The sequence below is a fragment of the Malania oleifera genome, chromosome 3 (assembly GCF_029873635.1).
Source record: "Malania oleifera isolate guangnan ecotype guangnan chromosome 3, ASM2987363v1, whole genome shotgun sequence".
Taxonomy (NCBI): Eukaryota; Viridiplantae; Streptophyta; class Magnoliopsida; order Santalales; family Ximeniaceae; genus Malania; species Malania oleifera.
In genome coordinates this window covers 28,042,537-28,064,332 of record NC_080419.1, presented here as the reverse complement: position 1 = coordinate 28,064,332, position 21,796 = coordinate 28,042,537, and the positions used below count along the sequence as shown (strand labels likewise).

At 34.0% G+C, this 21,796-nt stretch overlaps 1 protein-coding gene across 1 annotated transcript; it reads left to right on the top strand.

The window, feature by feature from the left end:
• The first annotated feature begins 17,211 nt into the window (after window positions 1-17,211).
• LOC131151062 (uncharacterized) lies at window positions 17,212-21,541 on the top strand. The gene is made up of 7 exons (XM_058102237.1): window positions 17,212-17,323; window positions 17,432-17,528; window positions 19,077-19,145; window positions 19,272-19,319; window positions 20,786-20,848; window positions 20,971-21,040; window positions 21,294-21,541. Exons 2-6 carry the CDS (start codon window positions 17,475-17,477, stop codon window positions 21,034-21,036), a joined length of 300 nt encoding a protein of 99 aa, XP_057958220.1. The 5' UTR covers window positions 17,212-17,323; window positions 17,432-17,474; the 3' UTR covers window positions 21,037-21,040; window positions 21,294-21,541.
• The last annotated feature ends 255 nt before the right edge of the window (window positions 21,542-21,796 follow it).

Below are 21,796 nucleotides of genomic sequence, written 5' to 3'. Positions count from 1 at the left end.
CGCAGGAACCATCGGTAGTCTTAACATTTTTTTCTTAATTTTCCTTCTCTCCCTTTGTTTTGTCTTCTATTTTGTAAAGTAAAAATCAAAAGGTAAAATTGTCACTTTATTATACTATTTCTAAAAGCATAAAACACTTTTTTTGGCAGTCCATTGTGACAAATTTCTTAATATCTATTTTGTCCTAACTATTTAAGAAATTTTAATTAAAAATGCACTCCTCTACTGCCCTTTTCTAAGGAAAAAACACTTTTTTTGGTAGTCCATTGTGACAAATTTCATAATACCTATTTTGTCCTGACTATTTAAGAAATGTTAAAAATGCACTCCTGCTCTACTGCCTTTTTCTCCTCTCCAAATAATTTCTTTTCTCAACCTTTTCATTTCCTACCATTTCTTCTCCTCCAAATGATTTGTCTCCCAACCCTTTCATCTTCTCAAACCTCATTTTTTGCCTTCTCATTCCACTTATATATATCCTTAGTGAAGAAGAAAGTTCAAAAAAAAGATTTAAAGGCAATAGTGAGAAGTATAACTCAAAATTTTAAAGAGACACAAAATCGGGTACATGTATGGATGAATTGTTAAAGAAAGGAGGTTATAATAATAATTTCACCTGATTTAGCAACTATCCCAAATCAAGAAAGAGTTCAAAAGGGGAGCTCTCTACGTGTAGGATTCAAGAAAAAGGTCTAAAGGCTATAGTGAAAAGTAGAACTTAAATTTTTAAAGAGACAAAAAAATCTTGTATAGGTATGGATGAATTGTTGAACAAAAGAGATTATGATAAAAATTTTATCTCATTCAACAACTATCCCAAGTCAAGGAAGGGTTCAAAAAGAGAGCTCTCCACGTGTAGGATCCTAATTTGATGTAACGCCTTGAACCCACAAAGTGGGGCCCCAAGGTTATTTGTTCATTCACCTATTTCTGATACTGTAAACTACAACTCATGCAGCGAAAGTAAATAAACAATCTCTACTTAAATACCAGAGTCTATCTATAGATCCCAAATAAAACAACAGGATCCAATTGCTTATATTACATCCCAGTATTTAAAACATAAGCTATACATAAACTGTTCTTACAATCACCCCAAAATTACCAAAAATACTAACCTATCTGGAGCTCAAAGTTCGATCACTTGATGGACCCGAAAATATAATCATTTTTTAGGGTGAGACACATCTTAGTAAGGAAGAATGAATCATAACAGTGTGCGGCAAAAAGTTTAAATATATATAAAATATAATCATCTGTTATTCAACATCAGCGAAGGAAGCACATACAAATTACACTCACACATACATAATTATTTTTAGTGATAATACCTGAGAATAGAGAAGATTATCCGCCCATACAAGTAACTTCCCTCTGCTCTAATACCAATACCAGGGTATTCACCTTACTCAATAAGCTATCGGATTATGTATATAGGTAAAGTATCCGAGAATAGGGAAAATTACCCGCTCATACAAGTAGTTTCCCTATACTCTGGTACCAGACCGAGAATTACCAAAGCACTCGCCTTTCTTAGCAAGCCCTCGGGTGGAGAGTTCTACTTTACCATAAATATACATAAATTAAATTCACATACCATATATCATATTCCACGTCAATTATCCACACAGGAAAATACAGTCCACATAGGACTCACATCCACATAGAAAATACTGTCCACACAGGACTCACATTCACACAGGAAACACTGTCCACACAGGACTCTGCACAAGTTCTTCCCCGCTGATTATTGTTGTCATACTTCCACATTGACCTATCCATAGTATATCAATAGAACAACCTCCTCAGGCCTGCCAATGCTCTACCCCAATATATAATGACAATATAACGAACTCCTCAGATCTGCCAATGTTATATCATGATTATATCTAGGCAATATAACAAACTCTTCAGGCCTGCCAATGTTATATTGTGATACACACGAATAACCACACAGAATAACTCATTTACACACATCACATTATTCATCTCACAGTAATCACATGTAGCCTGTATTTGCAACCAATCTATGCTCACAAATAAATTGTAACCACAATGAGCCAATATTCACAAGCAGTCAGTATTTATCACTAATCAGTAATCACAACAGCCAGTATTCTCAACTAGTTAATTTATAAAAGTTATATTCATGTCACACAGTTTTTCCCATATATAATATATATAAAAAATCATCACTTTCCAAATACCTAACTGTTCAGAAAATCATACCTAAATATATAAATTTATATAATCAAACTTAACCGCCTTAAACTTAATAAAACATGCTATAATTGATTTCTCTTACCTGTTCCTCGAATATTCTGCCCAAATCGAACAAGAAACGAAACCTTGTATTCCAAAAATCCCAACTTAATTAGTTTAACCCCAAGATATTTATCATTTAAAATCTCATAGGCCCACACACTCCCAATACTTAATTTAATATTAAATATACCCTACTTACCCTGGTTTTGGAGTAGTTCCCAAGAACTCCAAACTGAAAATCTGTTCCGCCTAAATTGCAGAGAATCTTCCCAAGAATCTCGCGGTGGTTCTTGATCGTTAATTCGGGCTTTAACGGAGCCGAAAACGAAGAGAGAGAGTGAGGGAACCGTAGGGTAGAGAGAGAGAGAAGCGTGAGGAGAGAGAAAACATTGCTTAAAATGAAAGAAACCTTTTTTATAGGCAGAACTTCATTGACGAGACACGTGAATTTGTCGATGAGCAAAGAAGGAGTTGTGAGTTCGTCCACGAATCTCAGTAATATCTAAAACCTCTCTCAATATTTCTTCGGCGACGAGACATGTGTCTTTGTCGATGGGCCAAAGAAGGATGTTCGTCGACGAATCTTTGCTGATTCCCTTTAAAAAAAAAAATTCCTTCTTCCTTGTTTCTTTTATTCATTTTTATTTTACTTTTTCGGGTTCGGGTTACTACATTTGAAGACTTTTACGAACCTAGTGATAAACATTAATATTTAAATCCCAATTAGATGGTCATGATGCTCCAAAAAATGTAAATGTTTGTGTTGACTTTTTGAGTTCAATCCCTGTTTTGATGCTGATAAAGCACCAGTATCTTATATGTGTATTTAGCTTATGAACATGCTTATATTTTAGCACACATATAAGGGAAAGGTAAATGAAAGTCAGAAGGAACTTAAACCACGTACACTTAGCGTATTCCATGAAGGCAAAAAAGCAAAGAGGAAGAAGAAGACATATTTGTTTCTATTATAATTGCATTTATATTTTAGACTGTAATAATACATTGCATGCATGATGTGAATGACAGCTCAAACAAAGACCATAGACTAACCCTAGGGAGCCAACTTTTTCAAGAAAAACCCTTTACATTATTTGTTAAAACACTTAAAAAGGTTTCAAAATGATCTTAGGCCAAAAAGAAGACAAAACATAAGTTTTAACTAGGCTTGGCCGACCGACCCCCTTATATGCAAAATGCCACAGTCAACCGTCCTTGCCAGGTGGCCGTTTCTGTGAAGCCTCAACTGACCGATCTTTTAAACAAGAAAACATCTTGGCCGCCCGACCATGAATTTGGCTTGTTTATCAAAGCTCGGTCGACCGGTTCGTGTGTCTTAAAAGAGGCTCAACTGACCAACCTTGTCCTCTTGGCAAACCAGCCTTAAGCCCAGGTGACTGAACCTATAAAGACTTAAAAAATCGCTTTGGCCAGCCGACCGGTCACCTCTCACAGCCAAGTGAACCCCACAATAAATTTCAAATCTCTCTGTGTGTTCGGCCGACCGATGGTTTCCCTCAACTGACCGAACCTCTCGGGTTCCAGCTATTTTTTAAGCACTAATCATGTTTAAATTTTAATTAAATATTTTTAAAATTCCCACTGTGTCCCTAATGGTCAAAATTTTCAAGAATTCTATATATACCCCATTATAATTACTGATTAGTAACTTGATTAGTTCAAAAATTCTCCCAAAATTTTTATATCTCATTTTTATACTTTCAAGGAAGATTTTCATTATCTCTTTGTTATTCCTTTGAAAAATCATTTTAAAAAGAATTTTTTGATTATTCCTTTACTCCTTTTCACTTGCAAAGATTATTGCATTTGAGGGCTGTTGAGAGAAATAATTATATTGGGCATTTGTTTTACAAAATCAAAGCTCTTTCATCTTTTATTTTGCAAAAATATATTTTGAAAAGCAAATACTCAATTTTCTCCTATTCCTTCTTTGAAAATATTTTTGAAGAAAATCTCTCTTTGAGTTTGTTTAAAAGCCTTGAGCATATATTAAGTCATATATATTGATTCAAAGGCTTTTCTATTTGAAAATTCATCAAGCTAGCTTTGAGCATACTTAAACTCATAACTTTTACTTGAAAAGCTTCTTGAGTTGTTTTTTTAAAACCCTAGGTTCTCCTTCATTTTAATTGAAATATATTTTTTGGAGAAATATTTTGTTAGGGTTTAAATCTTTGAGCATTCATCATATAAATATATATATACCTTCACTTAAAGATTGCAAAAATATTATTGTGAAAATATGCTTACTCACTTTGAGCTTCATTTCATATCTTGTGTTTTACGCCCCGAACCCGGTAATGAGACCCAGAGGTGAATTAGTAACCTAAGTTGTCCCTGTATCATACAAAATATCCATGATACACAATATTGAATGAGAGTCCGACCTCGTGGGGTTCTCGTACACCCTATACACATTCATATACATAACACATACACATCGAAAAATGTTCTTTCTATATATACTTTGTACCATACCAGAATCTATACAAAAGGAGTCTAGGCTATATAACCTAGAACATAAACCCGAGTGTCAGTCAAAAACCCCAAAATGACCACCCGATAAAGTCCTAGTACTTACACAAGTACTTCCCGCAATACACCGACTGCTACGCTCCCAACACAAAGACGCTAGTTTCGGTTACTCGAAGGACCTGAAAAACATGTACGTACAATAGGGTGAGACACCTCTCAGTAAGGAAGAATCAACTTATATTGGTGTGTGGCATATGAGTGTTATCATGACATATAAAACAGACACAATTTAAACGATTCTAGTATTTTCACAAAACAAGCAATACAATCTCGTGGCAATGGGTAAGATTTGGACTAGAAGTTCAGTCGACTAGACACCAGGGCTCCAAGGCGATTTTTCCATTTCCACGCGGTTCGGTCGACCGTGTGGATTTGAACTGAGTGGTTCGGTCGACCAGGCCATTGGATTCTCACACGTAGGGGTTCGGTCGATCAAAGTGTTGCCCATTTAAATTTGGTCAGTCGACCGAAGATTCAAAGGTTGACTCGATGGGATGGTCGAAAAAATGACGTTGTTTGCAAAATCCTGTGTGAATGAATTGAGAATCCAAGAGATGATTATATCGTTGCATTTTTTCCACGAAGCATAGTCGTCTAGTTTGGCTGTGGCAGATGACACTGTGGTGGGCTTGTCTATGAAACCTAACTTGGATTTGGCGTTCAAAGAAATCGTCATGACTCTACACCATGTTGAATAATTATCTACACTAAGAGGTTTAGAAACAAGCATCATTCCTAGATGATCGAAATGGTAAAGAAAATATGAAATGACAGTATCAAACTTGCTTTCATTCAAAGGTTGCTCGTTCACTATGATAATGAAAAATGACAATAAAAGGAAGGCAAAAAGAAAGAGGACAGAGAGATAGGGTGTCACTCCCTGCTCAGATAACATGTAAAAGAAAGAAAAAAATATTTATCTTTGAATGAATTTCTATTGAATTAATGAGACGTAGGTTTATATAGGAGATTTTATATAATCACGCTAATCTATTTTATGTAGTGCAAGTATAAAAAGACAACTAGTGACCAAAATGAAAGGTCAGATATCATTGACCTTGTCAACAAGTAATCCATAATCTAAAGTCAAGTTTCCAGAATGCCTCTCAACTAATGAATGGCGCCACCATTGGTGATTAGACATTGTAAGAATCTGCAAGATTGCAATGAGAATGAAGAAAAAATAAAACACCTTTGGAAAATGAAAAGAAGAAGAACGCCACACAATCAATTCCAAATGCAACACATAGAGAACTTAACGACAAACCATTTAGGGGGTAAAAAAGAACATAAATGAAAAACAGGGAAGAAGAAGAAGAAGAAGAAGCCATTTATATCAATTTGTCTGCAGCAAGATTGAAGAGAGAGAGAGAGAGAGAGAGAGAGAGAGAGATACCTATTAGAGTTCCATTTGCGACCCAAATCAGAAATTAAATTCGGTTTGAAATTGAATCTAGCCCTAATGAAATCGTCCGTGGTGGGGAATCAGGACTTGCGGGCGTCCCTTCAATCGCAAGTCAATTTTATCCTTCGTTCTTTATCGAACCTTTCTCTGTCACAGACCCAAATCATCGCCGCCGCGGTTCCCGTTTCAAGCTTTAGCCACGCCATTGCCTTATTTCAATTGAATCATCCGTCGTCGGTGTTGATTCCGATCAATCCAGACCACTGAAAGAAACCCCCGACGCTGATGAACGACTTCACCTTCAGATCGCCATCGTTAAATTTTCATTCTGGGTTTGTTTCTGGCGCTGTTTTCAGTAGAGATTAGAGAGAGATGAGACCCAAAAGAGTATATCTAAAATTCGAGAAATGGGCAATTAAAATTTCAAAAAGTGCAACGAATCAATGGGGCGATTTGATTTTGGTTACTTGAGAATTTGGGATGGTCGTAGTTAATATGAGCGGCTGAGCGCTCAGGAAGTTTATAGTTTTGATTCATTTTTTATTTTGCTAATAACAAATGAAATTGAATCAAACTATAAAATTAAAAATGTATGAAAGTAAATTAATGCGAAATCAAATTTAATTCAACCCACCACTTTGAATTCAACACAATCTTACTTACATCAGACTTTTAATCAAATTTTGATTTTTTTTTTCAATTCAATAGGAGCTAAGAAAGTGTTTAAAATCTCATGTAAAATCATTTGTACAAACTATATAATATTATTATCATTATTAAATTCATTTTTTTACTTTTTCTTTATTTTTATCACCATATTACCCATCATCAATTAATAGAATGATTTCCAAGGCTTATTTTAGCTTGTCAATCTTGTAAATATTAAACCCAAAAGTTATAAGAATAGTATGCTTGGCGTGGGGCTAGAGTAAGAGATAAGCTTGAAAAAATTTCGTAAAATACAAATTAATTTAAGCTATATACACTTTTTTTTTTTGCTTTACAAATTAGTACTAGTGATGGGAAAGTGAATAGTGGGGTTTTTTTTTTTTTTTCAACCCACTATTCACTTATCAATATTTCGATTAAGTCATCATATTAATAATACATAGTACCTCAAAAGAAATACGTCCGTATTTTATATAAAGAAACCTTTTAGAGGATGGAAGTCCACTTTTAATTTTTTATCGCCATACAAATGCTAATATTGCAACATGTCTTTCTTAGTTGAAACTAATGCCTTGTTTGGTTTGGTGGAATTAATAACTATTTTATTGAATTAAGATAGAATATAATTTAGATTTTGAGAATGAAGGGAATATAATTTACCACCCAACACCTTCACATTATAATTTTCAACTATAACATCTTGCCTTTCAGGGTACTCAACTCTCCATGTGTAGGCTGTGGCTGCACCTCTTTGAGATTGCAGTGAAGACTTTTGTTTTACTTCTTCAAAAACCCTTCTCCTCCTCCTAAAAATTACGCTAATGTGTTATTAATTCAAGAAGCTTTGCAAGGATTGCCAAGTTAGTGGGCTATCATCAAGCAATGAACATCTTTCACTTAGTGCATGGCCATGATATTCAATTGGGCTTCACCAAATATTAGTGGGCTATGCTACATTTACAAGGGAAACTAATCTAATTGATGGCCAAGAGGATGCCATGCATAAAAGTCTCGGGCAAATTTATCTAAGATAATATTTAATTTAGAATCGAGCACAAAATTCGATACTTAAATTTGAATTTGTATAGATTTTTTTTAAAAAAAAAAAACTCAAAATAATTTATAATTATATTTTATAAACATTTATAAAAATATAATTTTAAATTTTAAATTTCATACTTCCACATGTAAAGTAAGATATTTTTTATTTTAGCCTATATTAAAAATCACGATTTTATCTCATAACAGGTAACTCACAACTTTGAAACATGATCCATCATTATATAGTCAATATCTCTCAATACATTCACAGTGTGCAATTATAATTATTAGGACCGGAGGAACCTATGAGTGGGTTTGATACATATGGGTGAACATCAACTTGATCTAAAAGTTTAAGCCTATTAGATTTTGGGTTCAACCATGTATATAAGTACCCATCATTCACTCTAATTTTTCAATATGAGACAAGCTCACAAGTAGAATTTTCAACAATAATAGTATACGCCACCATCCTCACAAAATTACGTATTTATAAATTTATTTTCATCTAAAAACAAACCGAAAATAATGCTCTTGTATGTAAAATAACCAAAACTTTCTTCTTCACTATTAACATCCTTCCTCCTCTTCTCTTTCTTCTTAAAAAAATTGTTTTAAACAATTTTCTTGGCTTGAGGGGCAAGAAATCTTCAAGATGTGATTCATGATAAATACGTTTGCTGGATTTATACCATAATGATTGAGAATAACATGAGACATGGGGTGGCCCAAGAGCTAGCTAGGGTCTAGGGAATAGGGAGGCGGGCAACAAACCCTGCCTTTCATCTAACTTGGGAAATTTGAAAGATAATGAACAGCTAGACCGACCCATTCTCTGCCTACCCACTTTCTCTAATATTGTTTTGAATTGATTTTATTTTTAACTTTGTCTTTGTAATTTAAATTTTTTACATTTCTATTTTATTGTATTTAGGAATTAGCTTAGATAGACTTATTATTTGAATTTTTCTGTCCCGTTATATCTAAGAGTTAGTTTAAACAGACCTATTATTTAAATCTTAGAATTAGTTTAGACAGACTTGTTATTTGAATCGTTCTATTTCATTGTATTTTTTTGACTTTCCTATCTTCTACGTTTCTCTCTTTATGTGTGTGTGTGAAGTTAAAAATTAAAATAATTTTTAAATTTTTTAAAAAGCATGAAAATATAAATTATATATATATATATATATATATATATATATATTATTGACAACGGAATAGGTTTGAGTCTTTTAACATTGTCAATTTAAGGATAGCAATGCCCAACTTGTGAACTTTTTGGCACATATATTGTGCTTCAAGCATTTATTGAAGCAAATATTTTAATTTTTTGCACGAGTACTTTTGTTATAGAAATACATGATTTTGAGCAATATAGAGTTTGAGACTTATATTCGATAATTTATAAATTTTAATATAATTTTGTATTGCATTTGATAGATTAAAGTCTACAATGTTTTAAATTCAAAACTTAGGTTTTACACTTTTTAATATTATCAAAATATTTATAAAATCACATATGTTGTTGTTGAAGCCAACCATTATGGATGGTGGAGATTGATTAAGTTATGTTCTTATATAGATACTTGAGTGTGAGGACGGTAAAGAGTTGAAATTTTATCTCATATAAAAGGAATGAAAATAATAGTGCTAATGAAAAATGCATTCTATCCAACGATTCAAATTGGTAATAAATGAAAAAATATAGATATTAATTAATAATAATAATAATAATAATTTAAAGCAATTCTCGGACATAAGCTCAAGTGGTAAGGAGATTCACCAGACGGTCTTGGACAAAGATGAAGTATGAGGTTCAAACCCTGCTGTCTGCAGTGCACATCCGTGATTTATCTCCTACGTGTTGGCTGGGCACACAATTGACACAGGCGTGTGATTAGTCTGCCATGCAAGTCCAGGAAACCCAAAAATAATAATAATAATAATTATTATTATTATTATTATTATTATTATTATTTAAATCACACAAATTAATACTAATTTATGACATCATAAATAAGATTATAGAAAAAGGATTCAAAAGGCATTTTGAACAAAAACAAAAACAGCACTCTTAATTTATAGGACAACTATTACAGTCCTATTTCGAATGTGTAGTAGGAAAATCTTGAACTTGTAAATGTTTGGATCTTACTCTATAAGACGTCTTTTATAAGACAAAATTATAAAGTTAGTGGGTCAAAATGAATAAATATCTTATTGAAATTGGCTCTGAAACCATAATATTTTGTAATAGAAATCATCCTGTGAATTCCGTTGTGTGGGATCCTACACAAGAGTACTCTTAGGGAAATAAAAAAAGAAAATTTATCCTTCAATATATTAAAAAACTTCCACATTCTTTTGTGTTAGAAACTCTTTATATTTCTTACTAAATTATTCTTTACTATATGTGCGTATATTCTATAATGGACTAGATAAGAAGATTGCTAAAAAATTATATTTAAATATGAATTTAAAAGTGCTAGAATTACAAAAAATCGAGACTTATATTATGATTACTGGCGCAAAAAACTGATGAGGTTGATCATAAATTCGATCTCCTGAAAAAAGAGCAAAAAAATTTTGAGAACTTGAGATATACTCTAAAAATCTTTTCGATGCTTAAATCAGGAATTGAAGAAATAAAATCAGAATGACAATGTTATGAAAATTATGTAGCTCGGACATGTCTTACTTCCTCTTTTAGATCCCCTTTTAATATTGCACCACTAATTCAAAGGAAATTGTTAAAATTGGGAGAAAAATTAATTTTTCTCTATTGATTCACACATGTTACAAACAAGGGTATATATATACATGAGAGAATTTAAAAATGGAAAGTGTATATTTCTCTTAAATGGAAAGTGTATATTTCTCTAATACTCCCCCTCAAGTTGGAGTATGGAGATCCATAATGCCTAACTCACGTGATAAGTCTTGAAAATGTTCACAACCCAAAGTTTTGGTGAAGACATCGGCAAGCTGACTATGGGTAGGAATATGCTTAGTGAAGAACAGACAATCTCGTAATTTTTCACGAACAATATGACAAATGATTTCTATATATTTGGTATGTTCGTGGAAAACAGGATTATGGGCAATGTGAAGAGCCGCTTGGTTGTCATAATATAAAAGCATAGGTTGGGAATGCCGTACGTTAAGATCATTTAAAAGAGTTTTGAGCCATGTAAGTTCACAGGTAGTGGAAGCAAGTGCCTGGTACTCAGCTTCGGCGGAGGAGTGAGAGACTGTAGTTTATTTCTTAGTATACCAGAAAATTGGACTAGTGCCCAACTGAATGAAAAAACCAGTGGTGGAGTGGCGGGTGAGGGGACAACTAGCCCAACCCAAATCAGAATAGGCTGAGACTTGAAGAGTATTGGCAGTAGGAAAAAATAAGTCTTGGCCTAGAGATGCCTTAATGTATCGAAGAACACGTACATCAGCATCATAATGTGGTTGTCTAGGCTGGTGCATAAATTGACTGAGAACGTTGACTGGAAATACAATGTTGGGACGAGTGATGGTGAGATAGAGCAAACGGCCAACGAGTCACCGAAACGAGCTTGGATCGGAGACAAGATCACCATCAGTATTATTGAGTTTGAGATTTTGTTCCATGGGCAAGTGTGTAGGATGAGCGCCAAGATGACCGCTATCAGTAAGGATGTCAAGAGCATATTTCCGTTGATTAAGAAAGATGCTAGTGGGAGAACAAGCAACTTCAAGACCAAGGAAATATTTTAGTTTTCCCAGATCCTTTCATTTGAATTTTTTAGAAAGCATGACATTGAAAGTGCTAATATTGGAGATATCACTGCCTGCCATGAGAATGTCATCAACATAAACAAGTATGAAAGTAAAAGACTGACCCCGAGAGCGAGTGAAGCGAGATTAATCGGCCTGAGATTGGGTCAAACCCTCAACAAGTAAAACAGAAGATAATTTAGAGAACCAATTGCGAGAGGCTTGCTTAAGGCCATAAAGTGATTTCTGAAGATGACAAACATGAGTCTCCCCCTGCTTGCAATAACCCAGTGGAGGGGTCATGTAAATCTTCTCATCGAGGTCACCATAGAGAAAAGCATTGTTGACGTCCAATTGAAGGAGATGCCAATTTCGAGTTGCAGCCACTGTAAGAAGACACCTAACAGTAACGAGTTTAACAACAGGAGCAAAAGTATCATGATAGTCCAAACCTTCTATCTGAGTGTAGCCCTTGGCCACCAAGCGAGCCTTGTGTTGCTCTATGGATCCATCAGCCCGAATTTTTATTTTGAACACCCATTTACAGCCATTTGGTTTTTTTCTAGGTGGAAAGTGTTGAAGAACCCATGTATGATTGGTTTCTAAAGCTTGGAGTTCAGAACCCATGACAACACGCTAGTGTGGATGTAGCATAACCTGAGAATATGAGGTGGGTTCAGGATGTTGGGACATAACAGAAAGAAAAGCCAAATGTTGATGAGAAAAATGATGATAAGATAAAAAAGAGGAGAGACAATGAACCATACCAGAGGAAGGTCTTAAAACTTGTGAAGTCGTGGAGGGCTTTGGTAAAATAGGGCAAATATAATCATCCAAGTAAGAGGGATATGTGACAACTCGTTTTGGTCGTGAAGAGATGGGTGGAGGGGGAGGTGGGGGAGGGGGTGAGGGTGATGGTGTCGGTGAGGAGACCAAAGGAGAAGGAGGGAGAGATGAGGGGCTAGGAGTAGGTGTGGGTGGTTGGAAAGGTAAAGAGTACGAAGAGTGTATATTAGGAATAGGAAGAGGAAGGATTGGGTAAGGTGTGGGGGTTGGAGATATAAGATGATAGGGAAAAACATTTTCTTCAAAGGTGACATCACGGGAGAGGAAATTTTTTTTGTTTTCAAGATCGTAAACACGATAAGCCTTATGATAAGCGGGATAATGCAAGAAAACACATCGAAGAGCACGGGGAGAGAATTTATCGCGATGTTGGTGAGCGGTTTAGGCATAGCACAAGCACCCAAATACTCGCAAGTGTGTATATGATGGTGGTTTCCTGAAAAAGAAGTTCATAAGGGGACTTATTATTGAGGCTGGGAGAAGGAGTGCGGTTAATTAAATAAGTAGCTGTGAGGATGCATTCACCTCAAAAAGAGATGGGAAGATTAGCTTGAAAACGTAAACACGTAGCCACATTAAGAAGATGAAGATGTTTACGCTCGACAACACCATTCTGTTGAGGTGTATCTACACATGTGCGCTTATGAAAAATGTCGTGATCATGGAAAAAGGTTTGAAGTGGAGAAAATAGAAATTCTGTACCATTATCAGTGCACACATACTTAACAGTGCAATTGAATTGATTTATAACCATGGCGCAAAAGTTCTTAAGGCTAGTGAAAGTATCAGATTTCATGAGCATAAGATAGACCTATGTAGCACGCGAGTAGTCATCCACTATTATTAAAAAATAATATGCACCAGAAAGTGAAGTTGAAGGATAACCACCCCATATATCACAATAAATCCGATTAAAACAAAATGTGCTCTTATGTGTATTCAAAGAAAAAGGTAAATGAGTGTGCTTTGCTCTAGTACAAACATCACAAGCCAAAGGAGAACAAGAAATATTTAAAATTTTCGGAATACATGAAATAAAAGGATGACCAAGCAGTTTATGCCAAAGAGTAGTGTAAGAAATATGCTGAGAATGGAAAATGGAGGCGGAGAGAGGTTTGTAGTGATAAAGTCCATCCCGTACTTCACCCATTCTAATTAGTCTCCTCGTTGATAGGCCCTGAAAAATACAAAAAGTAAGAAAGAAGATAGCAACACAATTGAGATCAGGGGTGAGCTTGCGGATGGACAATAAATTAAATTTAAAAGAAGGCACATAAAGAACATTAGAAAGAGAGAGATTAGGAGAAAAACGCATAGTGCCGGTATGAGTTATAGGAACACTGTCACCATTAGGAAGCTTAATGGGGCATGGTTGATTAAGGAGCTGAATATTGTCAAGAGAAAACAAATTGGAAGTTATATGATCTGAGGCACTTGAATCAACAATCCATTCAGTATTAGAAAAAAAAAAAAACCAAAAAACAAGAGGTAAGGTTACCAGCAAAGTTGGCAGAGTTGGTGTTTGAGGGCGATAAGAGATCCAAAAGCTGACTGTATTGCTCGTTGGTGAGACCAGAGACAACAATCTCAGAAGAAGTCGAAGGACCTGTGACATGTAGTCATTGAAGAACAAGGTTTTTGGTCGGGTGTGCTAAAGGACTGAGACTTGTTGTTAGGAAAACCGCGCAGCTTATAATATTGTGTTTTCCAATGACCATCACGACCACAGTGGCCACATATTGGACAACCACGCCCACGCCCTTTCCTATAAGAAGGATGAGGAACCGCCATGGTAGTAGATTCTGTTGGAACACTAGAGATATGAAGAAGGCGCTGGTTCTCTTCTTGATGCAAAATTGAATAAACTTTGGTGACGGAAGGTAAAGGATTCATGGCCAAAATATGGCTGCGGATGGACGCATATGAGTCATGTAGCCCCATCAAAAACTAAAAAACTCTCTCAGTGTCTTGCATTCGGATTAATTCGGTTAAGACACCACAAGTGCACTGTGGTGTGGAGGCAAGCATGGCGAGTTCATCCCAATAACCTTTAAGTGTTGTAAAATACACAAAGATGGTCATGGAACCTTGGGTAAGATTAGCAATGTCACGCTTCAACTTGAAAATAAGAGGATCGTTACTTTGAGAGAAACAATTTTCAAGATCCAGCCATACATCACGGGGACATTCATGATAGATCAGACTGTGAACAATGGATGGATCAATGGAGTTAAGAATCCATGATAAGACCATATCACTGCAACATTCCCACAATTGAGTTTCTGCTGAGGAGGATGTTGGTTTGTGAAGGGTACCATTAACAAAACAAAATATATTTTTGCCATTCAAGGCCATTTTCATAGTCCTCTTCCAGGTAGGATAATTGTCACCATTGAGAGGAGTGGACATGAGGATGGCACCAGGGTAATTAGCAGAATAGAGAAAATATGGAGAAGACACGTCCAAAATTGATGAGGATGTTGCTTTGGAAGAGGAGGCTTCCGCTAATGTGATGTTGGATATGGTTCAATTGAACCAAAAAAAATGTATAATGCTAAATTTCCTAGAATACGATGCACTCCTCAATTCCATGAAATCATCAAAATAACTGCCTAAGGTGCGACAATTTTAGAACACAATTCATCGGATTGGCTACGTACTTGCAGGCGTTTCTCCATCAAACTGGCAATCGAATGCAAGTCAATCCAACTAAGGTTTCTCCTTTTCCAGACACAAGCAAAGCAGAATCAAATCAATCTGCTTTCAGATTGAAGTACCCACAACGAGACAAATCATCACCAATCAGAATCGAATCAAACAATCCGCATATGTGAAATCTTCAAATTTTCAAGGAACAAAATAAATACATTTAGACACAAAAAGATATAAAACGAAGCCTCTGGCATATGGAAGTTTCCGTAGATAAGAAGTTGCCCAAAGGAGATGACGGAGATGACGAGAGAGTGTCGGAGCAGAGTGCCAAGAGTTGCAACAGAGAGGCATCGGAAAGAGAGAGAGCTGAGAGGACGTCGGAACGAAAGAGTGCCGAGACAGAGTGAGACAAGAGAGTACCGAGAGTTACAGCAGAGAGATGCTGGAAAGAGAGAGGAAACCGAGAGAGACTGAGAGCCTGAGAGAGGTATTATGCCAGTGATGAGTGACGAGGACGAGTTGATGACGACGAGAGAGATTAATCAGTCAAGGATGAGCGGAGACGGACGAGGTGGAGCGAAAAATTGAGACGTCGTCGGGAGCTGCTGCTGTTCTTCGCTGGAGAAGACAACGTCGGTGATGGTCGTTGGGAAGCAGGGTCATCCAATGCTGTCTACTATAGAGAGACAGAAGAACCGTGACGACGATGAAGAACCGAAAGGCTGCGTTCATAAACGAGCTAGAGGTTGCGGGAGGCTACGAAAAGGAAGGTTAGGGGGAAAAGAAAGAAAAAAATTAGGTTTTGAATTTGATTTTGAACTTTACTCTGATAACATGTTAAAATTGGGAGAAAAATTAATTTTTCATATATATATATATATATATATATACATGTGAGAATTCAAAAATGGAAAGTGTATATTTCTCTTAAATAGAAAGTGTATATTTTTCTAATAGAAATTATAGAGGTTATGTACCTTTATTATCCTATTTTCTTATAAATTCCGAACTCTTTATTAGTCCTTTCTTAATACCTTATGTTAGAGCTCAAAATATCTTTGGTCTTACAGATATTTTGTGGCTCGTCAATGATTTATGCTTACATATTTTACAATTTTGCCTTTAACATTCAAATCGATTAATGTTAAGAAATAGCATTGTTAAGATCATTCTAACAACTTAAATTTTATTACTTATTCTAATTTGTCCTGATTTAATGCAATACTTTTCTATATTATTTTTTTTCAAAAAGGAAGGAACACAATTAGATTTGTTCAAGAAATAAGGGGGAAGGTAACTCAAAACACTTCAGCTTTGATTTCTCTACTTGTGTTTTGCAAAGTAAATTACTAATGATACGTCAATAAATGAATGATGATATTTTCATTCTCCCGATCCTGTGTGGTTTAGGTGGATCCAAAGGATTAATTTAAGTTAATGAATGACTTTTGAAAAGGAATCTATTGATTCTCTCTCAATTGGTTAGATCATAGGTGCAATAATTTACTTCACGAGGGAGGTCTCTAATTCAAGTCTATAATGATTCATCTACATTATGAAGAAGAATAGAAAAAACATTTATACATGCTCCACTTAGCTCGGAGTTATATAGCTTAGTTGGTAAAACGCCATTCTTATAATTAGATTGTTGCAACCAAGGTTAGATGTCTAATTATTTAGGCAGAGAAGTTTTAGGTTATTACAAAAAAATAATAATAATAATAATAATAATAAAAATAATAGACACAAAGGGAGATGTTGGTAAGTGAGTGTGACAATCACGTGAAGCAAATGTACGGCTGTGGGTGACACGTGGACGGACTGATGGCGATATCTTAACGGCTTCTATTAATCCCTAACAATATTCTATGCATAATCTTCCATATAGCCCCACCCCTCTCTCTCATTTAATTAAATTAATTGGCTTCTATTCCTTTCTAAAATTCAACTCTCTAGACAATTAATTCACACCTAATTAAAGTTTACATCATATCTCTGTATTTATATTATATATATTTACATACCCATATATAAATGTTGTGACCTCAGTCCTCTCTCCATAACCATAACCCATCCATTTCTTTTCTTCTCTGGGTCTTTTGCTTCCTCTCTCGTCCTTCCTTTCTCTCATACCAGGTAATCCCATATTCTCTCTCTCTCTCTCTCTCTCTCTCTCTCTCTCTCTCTCTCTCTCTCGGGGTCTACATATTTCTATACCCATTTTCAGTCTCTGCAATTTCCTAGGGCAGGGGTGGAGAGATATATAAAGCTTATTACGGCGGCGGAAATGGCTGATTCCGGCGGAAGCGACGACTGCTGTTTCGCGTCCCAAAACGACCAGGTACGTTATTTAATTTATCATCCTCTATTAATTTATATAATTAATAATTCTTTTAAATTGAATTCGATGTATATTAAAACGCATATATAAATTAAATGAAATAATAAATGGAATACGCGAGATTTTATCCATCCGCCAGATGGCCCAGATATGGATATGGAAACACAGTAAACAGAGGTTTCAGGTCAATATAATCATCGCAATTCAATTTGATTATATTTTTGTTTTTCCCAAATTGGACCACTTGTTTGCCACGCGTCAGATCACAAGCCGTCAACGGTTTGATCTGTGGTCAGATCAGATGCGGTCTAGCGGATATTGCATTTTTCAGACTGTCGGTAGAGCGTAGAGTCTGAACATTTGGGCAGGTGGGCCGGCCCATTTTTTCAGCTTCGGTCCATTCGACGTGTTTTATATGTTTAAGATTTTGATATGCAATGAATAGAATAATTTTAATTCATATTTCATGTACTATTTTTGTAAAGAATAGAATAAAATATAAAAATTCATATTTGTTTTAATTATTTTTTATTAATATGTTAAGATAAAATTTGTCTATATCGTTGTTATTTTGTTTTTTTAATGAAATGCTTTTATTGGAGGATAAAATAAGAAAGAAAAGAAGGAAATGTTAGTATATTTGTTGGGTTGATTCAAATTCAAAGGAGAGTTCTAGTGGCAAATTTCTTTGACCAGTGTACTTAGTTGACTTTGTTCAACTTTTTTGGTCAACTTATTTGGGTAGTTGGAATTTGGAAGTCCGTGTTGAAGGAAACAATTTGTAGTGTTCAACCCAGCTAGGGACCTATGGTTCGCTAACAGGCAAACATGTCTTAGGAAAACCGAAAAAAAAAAAAAAAAAAAGCTTTTGAAATAGTATAAATTTAAATTAAAAAAATAAAAATTTTATTGAGTTTTGTTAGATCATACATATACAATTTTTTCATGTGATTTGAATTTCATTGTGCGACAAAAAAAGAAATAGTGGGGAGGAGGTCTCCAAACTTCGAAAATGATTAGGTATAGGAATATGATTTTTAAAATACTTACGATGATCGATATAGTAAATTTTATTATTAACCTGTAAATACCCTCGTAAATGGTATTATCCTTTTCTTTTTACTTTTGTTTAAAAAATAAAGTATTTTATACTCACATGTAGTTAAAATATTGTGCAAATTTATGACAGTAAATTTCAGGATTGGAATATGTATTTTAATCCTTTGTTTAGAGAATTGTTAGATTTGAATTGGTATTGGATTTGGTTAAGATAGAATATTTAATTGTATTATAATTTATTCAAATTTAAGGTCCGAAATTCATACTCCTAAACGCAGCATGAAAGTTTCCTATCCGAATCTTAGAATTGAGAGAAGTGGGTCAAAAATGATCTATCTCTCACAATCCCAATTCCTGGATTTGGGTTTTGACGAACCTCCCAAAAAAAAAAGAAGAAAAGTTTAAAATTGACTCACAAAATTCACATGCATTAAAATTAGTGTTGCATTCAAATTGTGACACGTGTGCGTGTTTGGTTGGGTAATTTAGGTAGAAGCAACATCGAGTGGGAAGAAATATGGAGGACTCGTGCCGAAGAAGAAACCTCTGATTTCAAAGGCAAGTTGATGATTGCTTCCAATTCCAACAACTACTAACTCTCTCTCTCTCTCTCTCATCATTTCTTATTCATTGGTTTCCAATTCAAAGATGAACATCTTTAGCGTTGTTGAATGGGATGTGCAGGACCATGAGCGCGCCTTCTTTGATTCAGCAGACTGGGCTTTGTGCAAGGTATTTTCACTATTTGCCTCCCCAAAAAGAGCATGAACTGTTTGCTTTACAATAATAATAATAATAATAATGTAAAAGGAATATTTTATTTTTTTGCATTTTAATAAGGAATCTAATTTCTTATATTTGGTTATTAAAAAAATTTAAAAAGAAAATAAAATAATATATCAAATCAATGAATAAAAATTTAATTTTATACAACATTCACATTTAATATTCCTTAATTATTAATAATATTATAACAAACTTTCATTTTTAGTAGTATTTGATACAAAAAGAAAAAATATGATAGAAAATGAGTTTCCTTCTCATTTTCCTTTCCTTTCCTTTTCCTATCAAAATCCTTGATCCAAACAGACCCTGGCGGAAAGTAGAGTGGAGAGAAAGAAGGGCGAATGAGAAATAAAAAAGGCAGGGAAAAACATTTATTTGGGAAATATGAAGGATTTTACTTTTTTTTGTGTTTGGTAGTGAGAAAGAAAATCAAATATATAACAAATCAATTAATAAAATTTCAGTTTCACACATAATTAGTATTTTATTTTTAAAAATTTTTAATCACAGTAGAAAAAAATGTAATTTTTAATGGTATTTCATATGGAGAGAAAATGTAATAAACTTCCTTCTTATTTTTCTTTGATTTTTTCTTTCCCAAACAAAATCCTTGACCCAAACATATCCTCAGAGAAAGAGGAAAGAATTTAAAGAGGAGAAACAACTAATCCTCTTTTACTAATCCTGGAGTGTTGAAATTCCTTTTCCAAAGAGTTAACACGCCATGATTGGAATAAATAACAAATCCTGATTTCCCTAATTTGTGGGAAAAGTTTCTTATGCAATGTTTGGGAGCATAAAATTAAAATTATCTAAACTTTAAAAAAATCAGAAAATATTTTGCGGGCAATAATATTTTGGATTGAATTCTAGTTCATTGAAAGTCTCATTTTAAACTTATGATGAATAAATATTTGATTTTACATATGATTAATATTTATTTTTTTAAAAAAAATAATTATATTGAACAAAATTGTATTTTTAATAGTACCGATATAAACATAAAATACAGTGCAAATTGGGAGACAAAAATTGAGTTACCTGAAATAAATAATTGTCTCGATGGAACCTTCTCTTCTACCATATATGGTTGTTGATACAGGCTCCAAATCATTAATTCATTTATATTCGTCATTATTTTTATTACTATTACCAATTCAAATGATCGGCCCAAAATACAGATAGTTAGATCTAAATATAAATAACTGAAAGGATTTTATCAAATATAAAAATTTTAGGTTAAATCCCATTTCATTAGGGTTGAAAATTACTCCCATTTTTCGACTGCACGGTGAATCTCTCCTTTTTTTTTTTTTTTTTTCTTTTTGGCCTTTGATTTTTTTTATTGGTTTTTTTTTTTTTTAATCCCCTTTAGTGATATTTCCATTTTCTCTATTTTCCATATGCAACAGCAAGGTGCAGGGCTGAGTCAAAAATCAGCAGTGACAATGGAAAATTTACGTCCAAAATTACAGGTATATATTAATGGAAAATACCCACATATATTTTTTATTTCTAAAAAAAAGTACTTTTATTTTTTATGGTACCAATAATTATTTTTCTATTTTAATTTATAATTTTATTTGTTAATTTACAGAGAACACCACACCAACAGCTTCCTCCTCGAAGACCTGCTTGCACATCGGGTCGGGAATCGGCGTAGTCTTGTGAGTTTTCATTTTGTAAACCGGATTTTACTTTATTAAAAATATGAATGCATTCAAGCTTTTAACCGAATTATAAAATAAATTATATATATGCATGAAATGTATAACGTATTGCTTATATTGTCGAGTAGTATTATGAAACTTAAATTTGTCAAAATAATTTTGACTAAGTTTAATCATTTACACACCTACTAATGAATATTTTTTAAGTTTTCTTTATTTAAATATTTTTTTTGGATTGACAATGTTGCAGGCAGGGTAGTGCTTTCAAAAACGTCAATTGGAGAAGCGGATTTAGTGTTTTGGGGATCTCTCCATCTGGTTAAACATTTGTAAATGTTTGATTAATTGCTTCTAGCAAATCTTTGAGTTATTTTCCCCTTGTCAAAACATTGTTATTTTAATTTTCATGATGTCCATTTAATGTTTTTTTTTTCCTCCCCGAGCATGCATCCAATGTATTATTGTATTTTTTTTCAAAAAATTATTATTATTATTATTTTGAGTTTGGAAGGGTTCTGCATGAATTGAATAATAATGTGTACAAATATTTTAAAATTTTTATAGATTTTTCCGTAATCACTGTTATAGGTATTTGGGGTCCAACTAATTAATTTGATAGTGAGGTGTCTTCTTAATTTTTACCATTCTTTTTAGTCTTCGTTTGGAACTCAAAAAATATTAGGAGAAGGAAAATAAAAAATTACCAAATCCATGTTTTCATGTTTTGCAATCAGAGAAAGTGAGAGAATATAA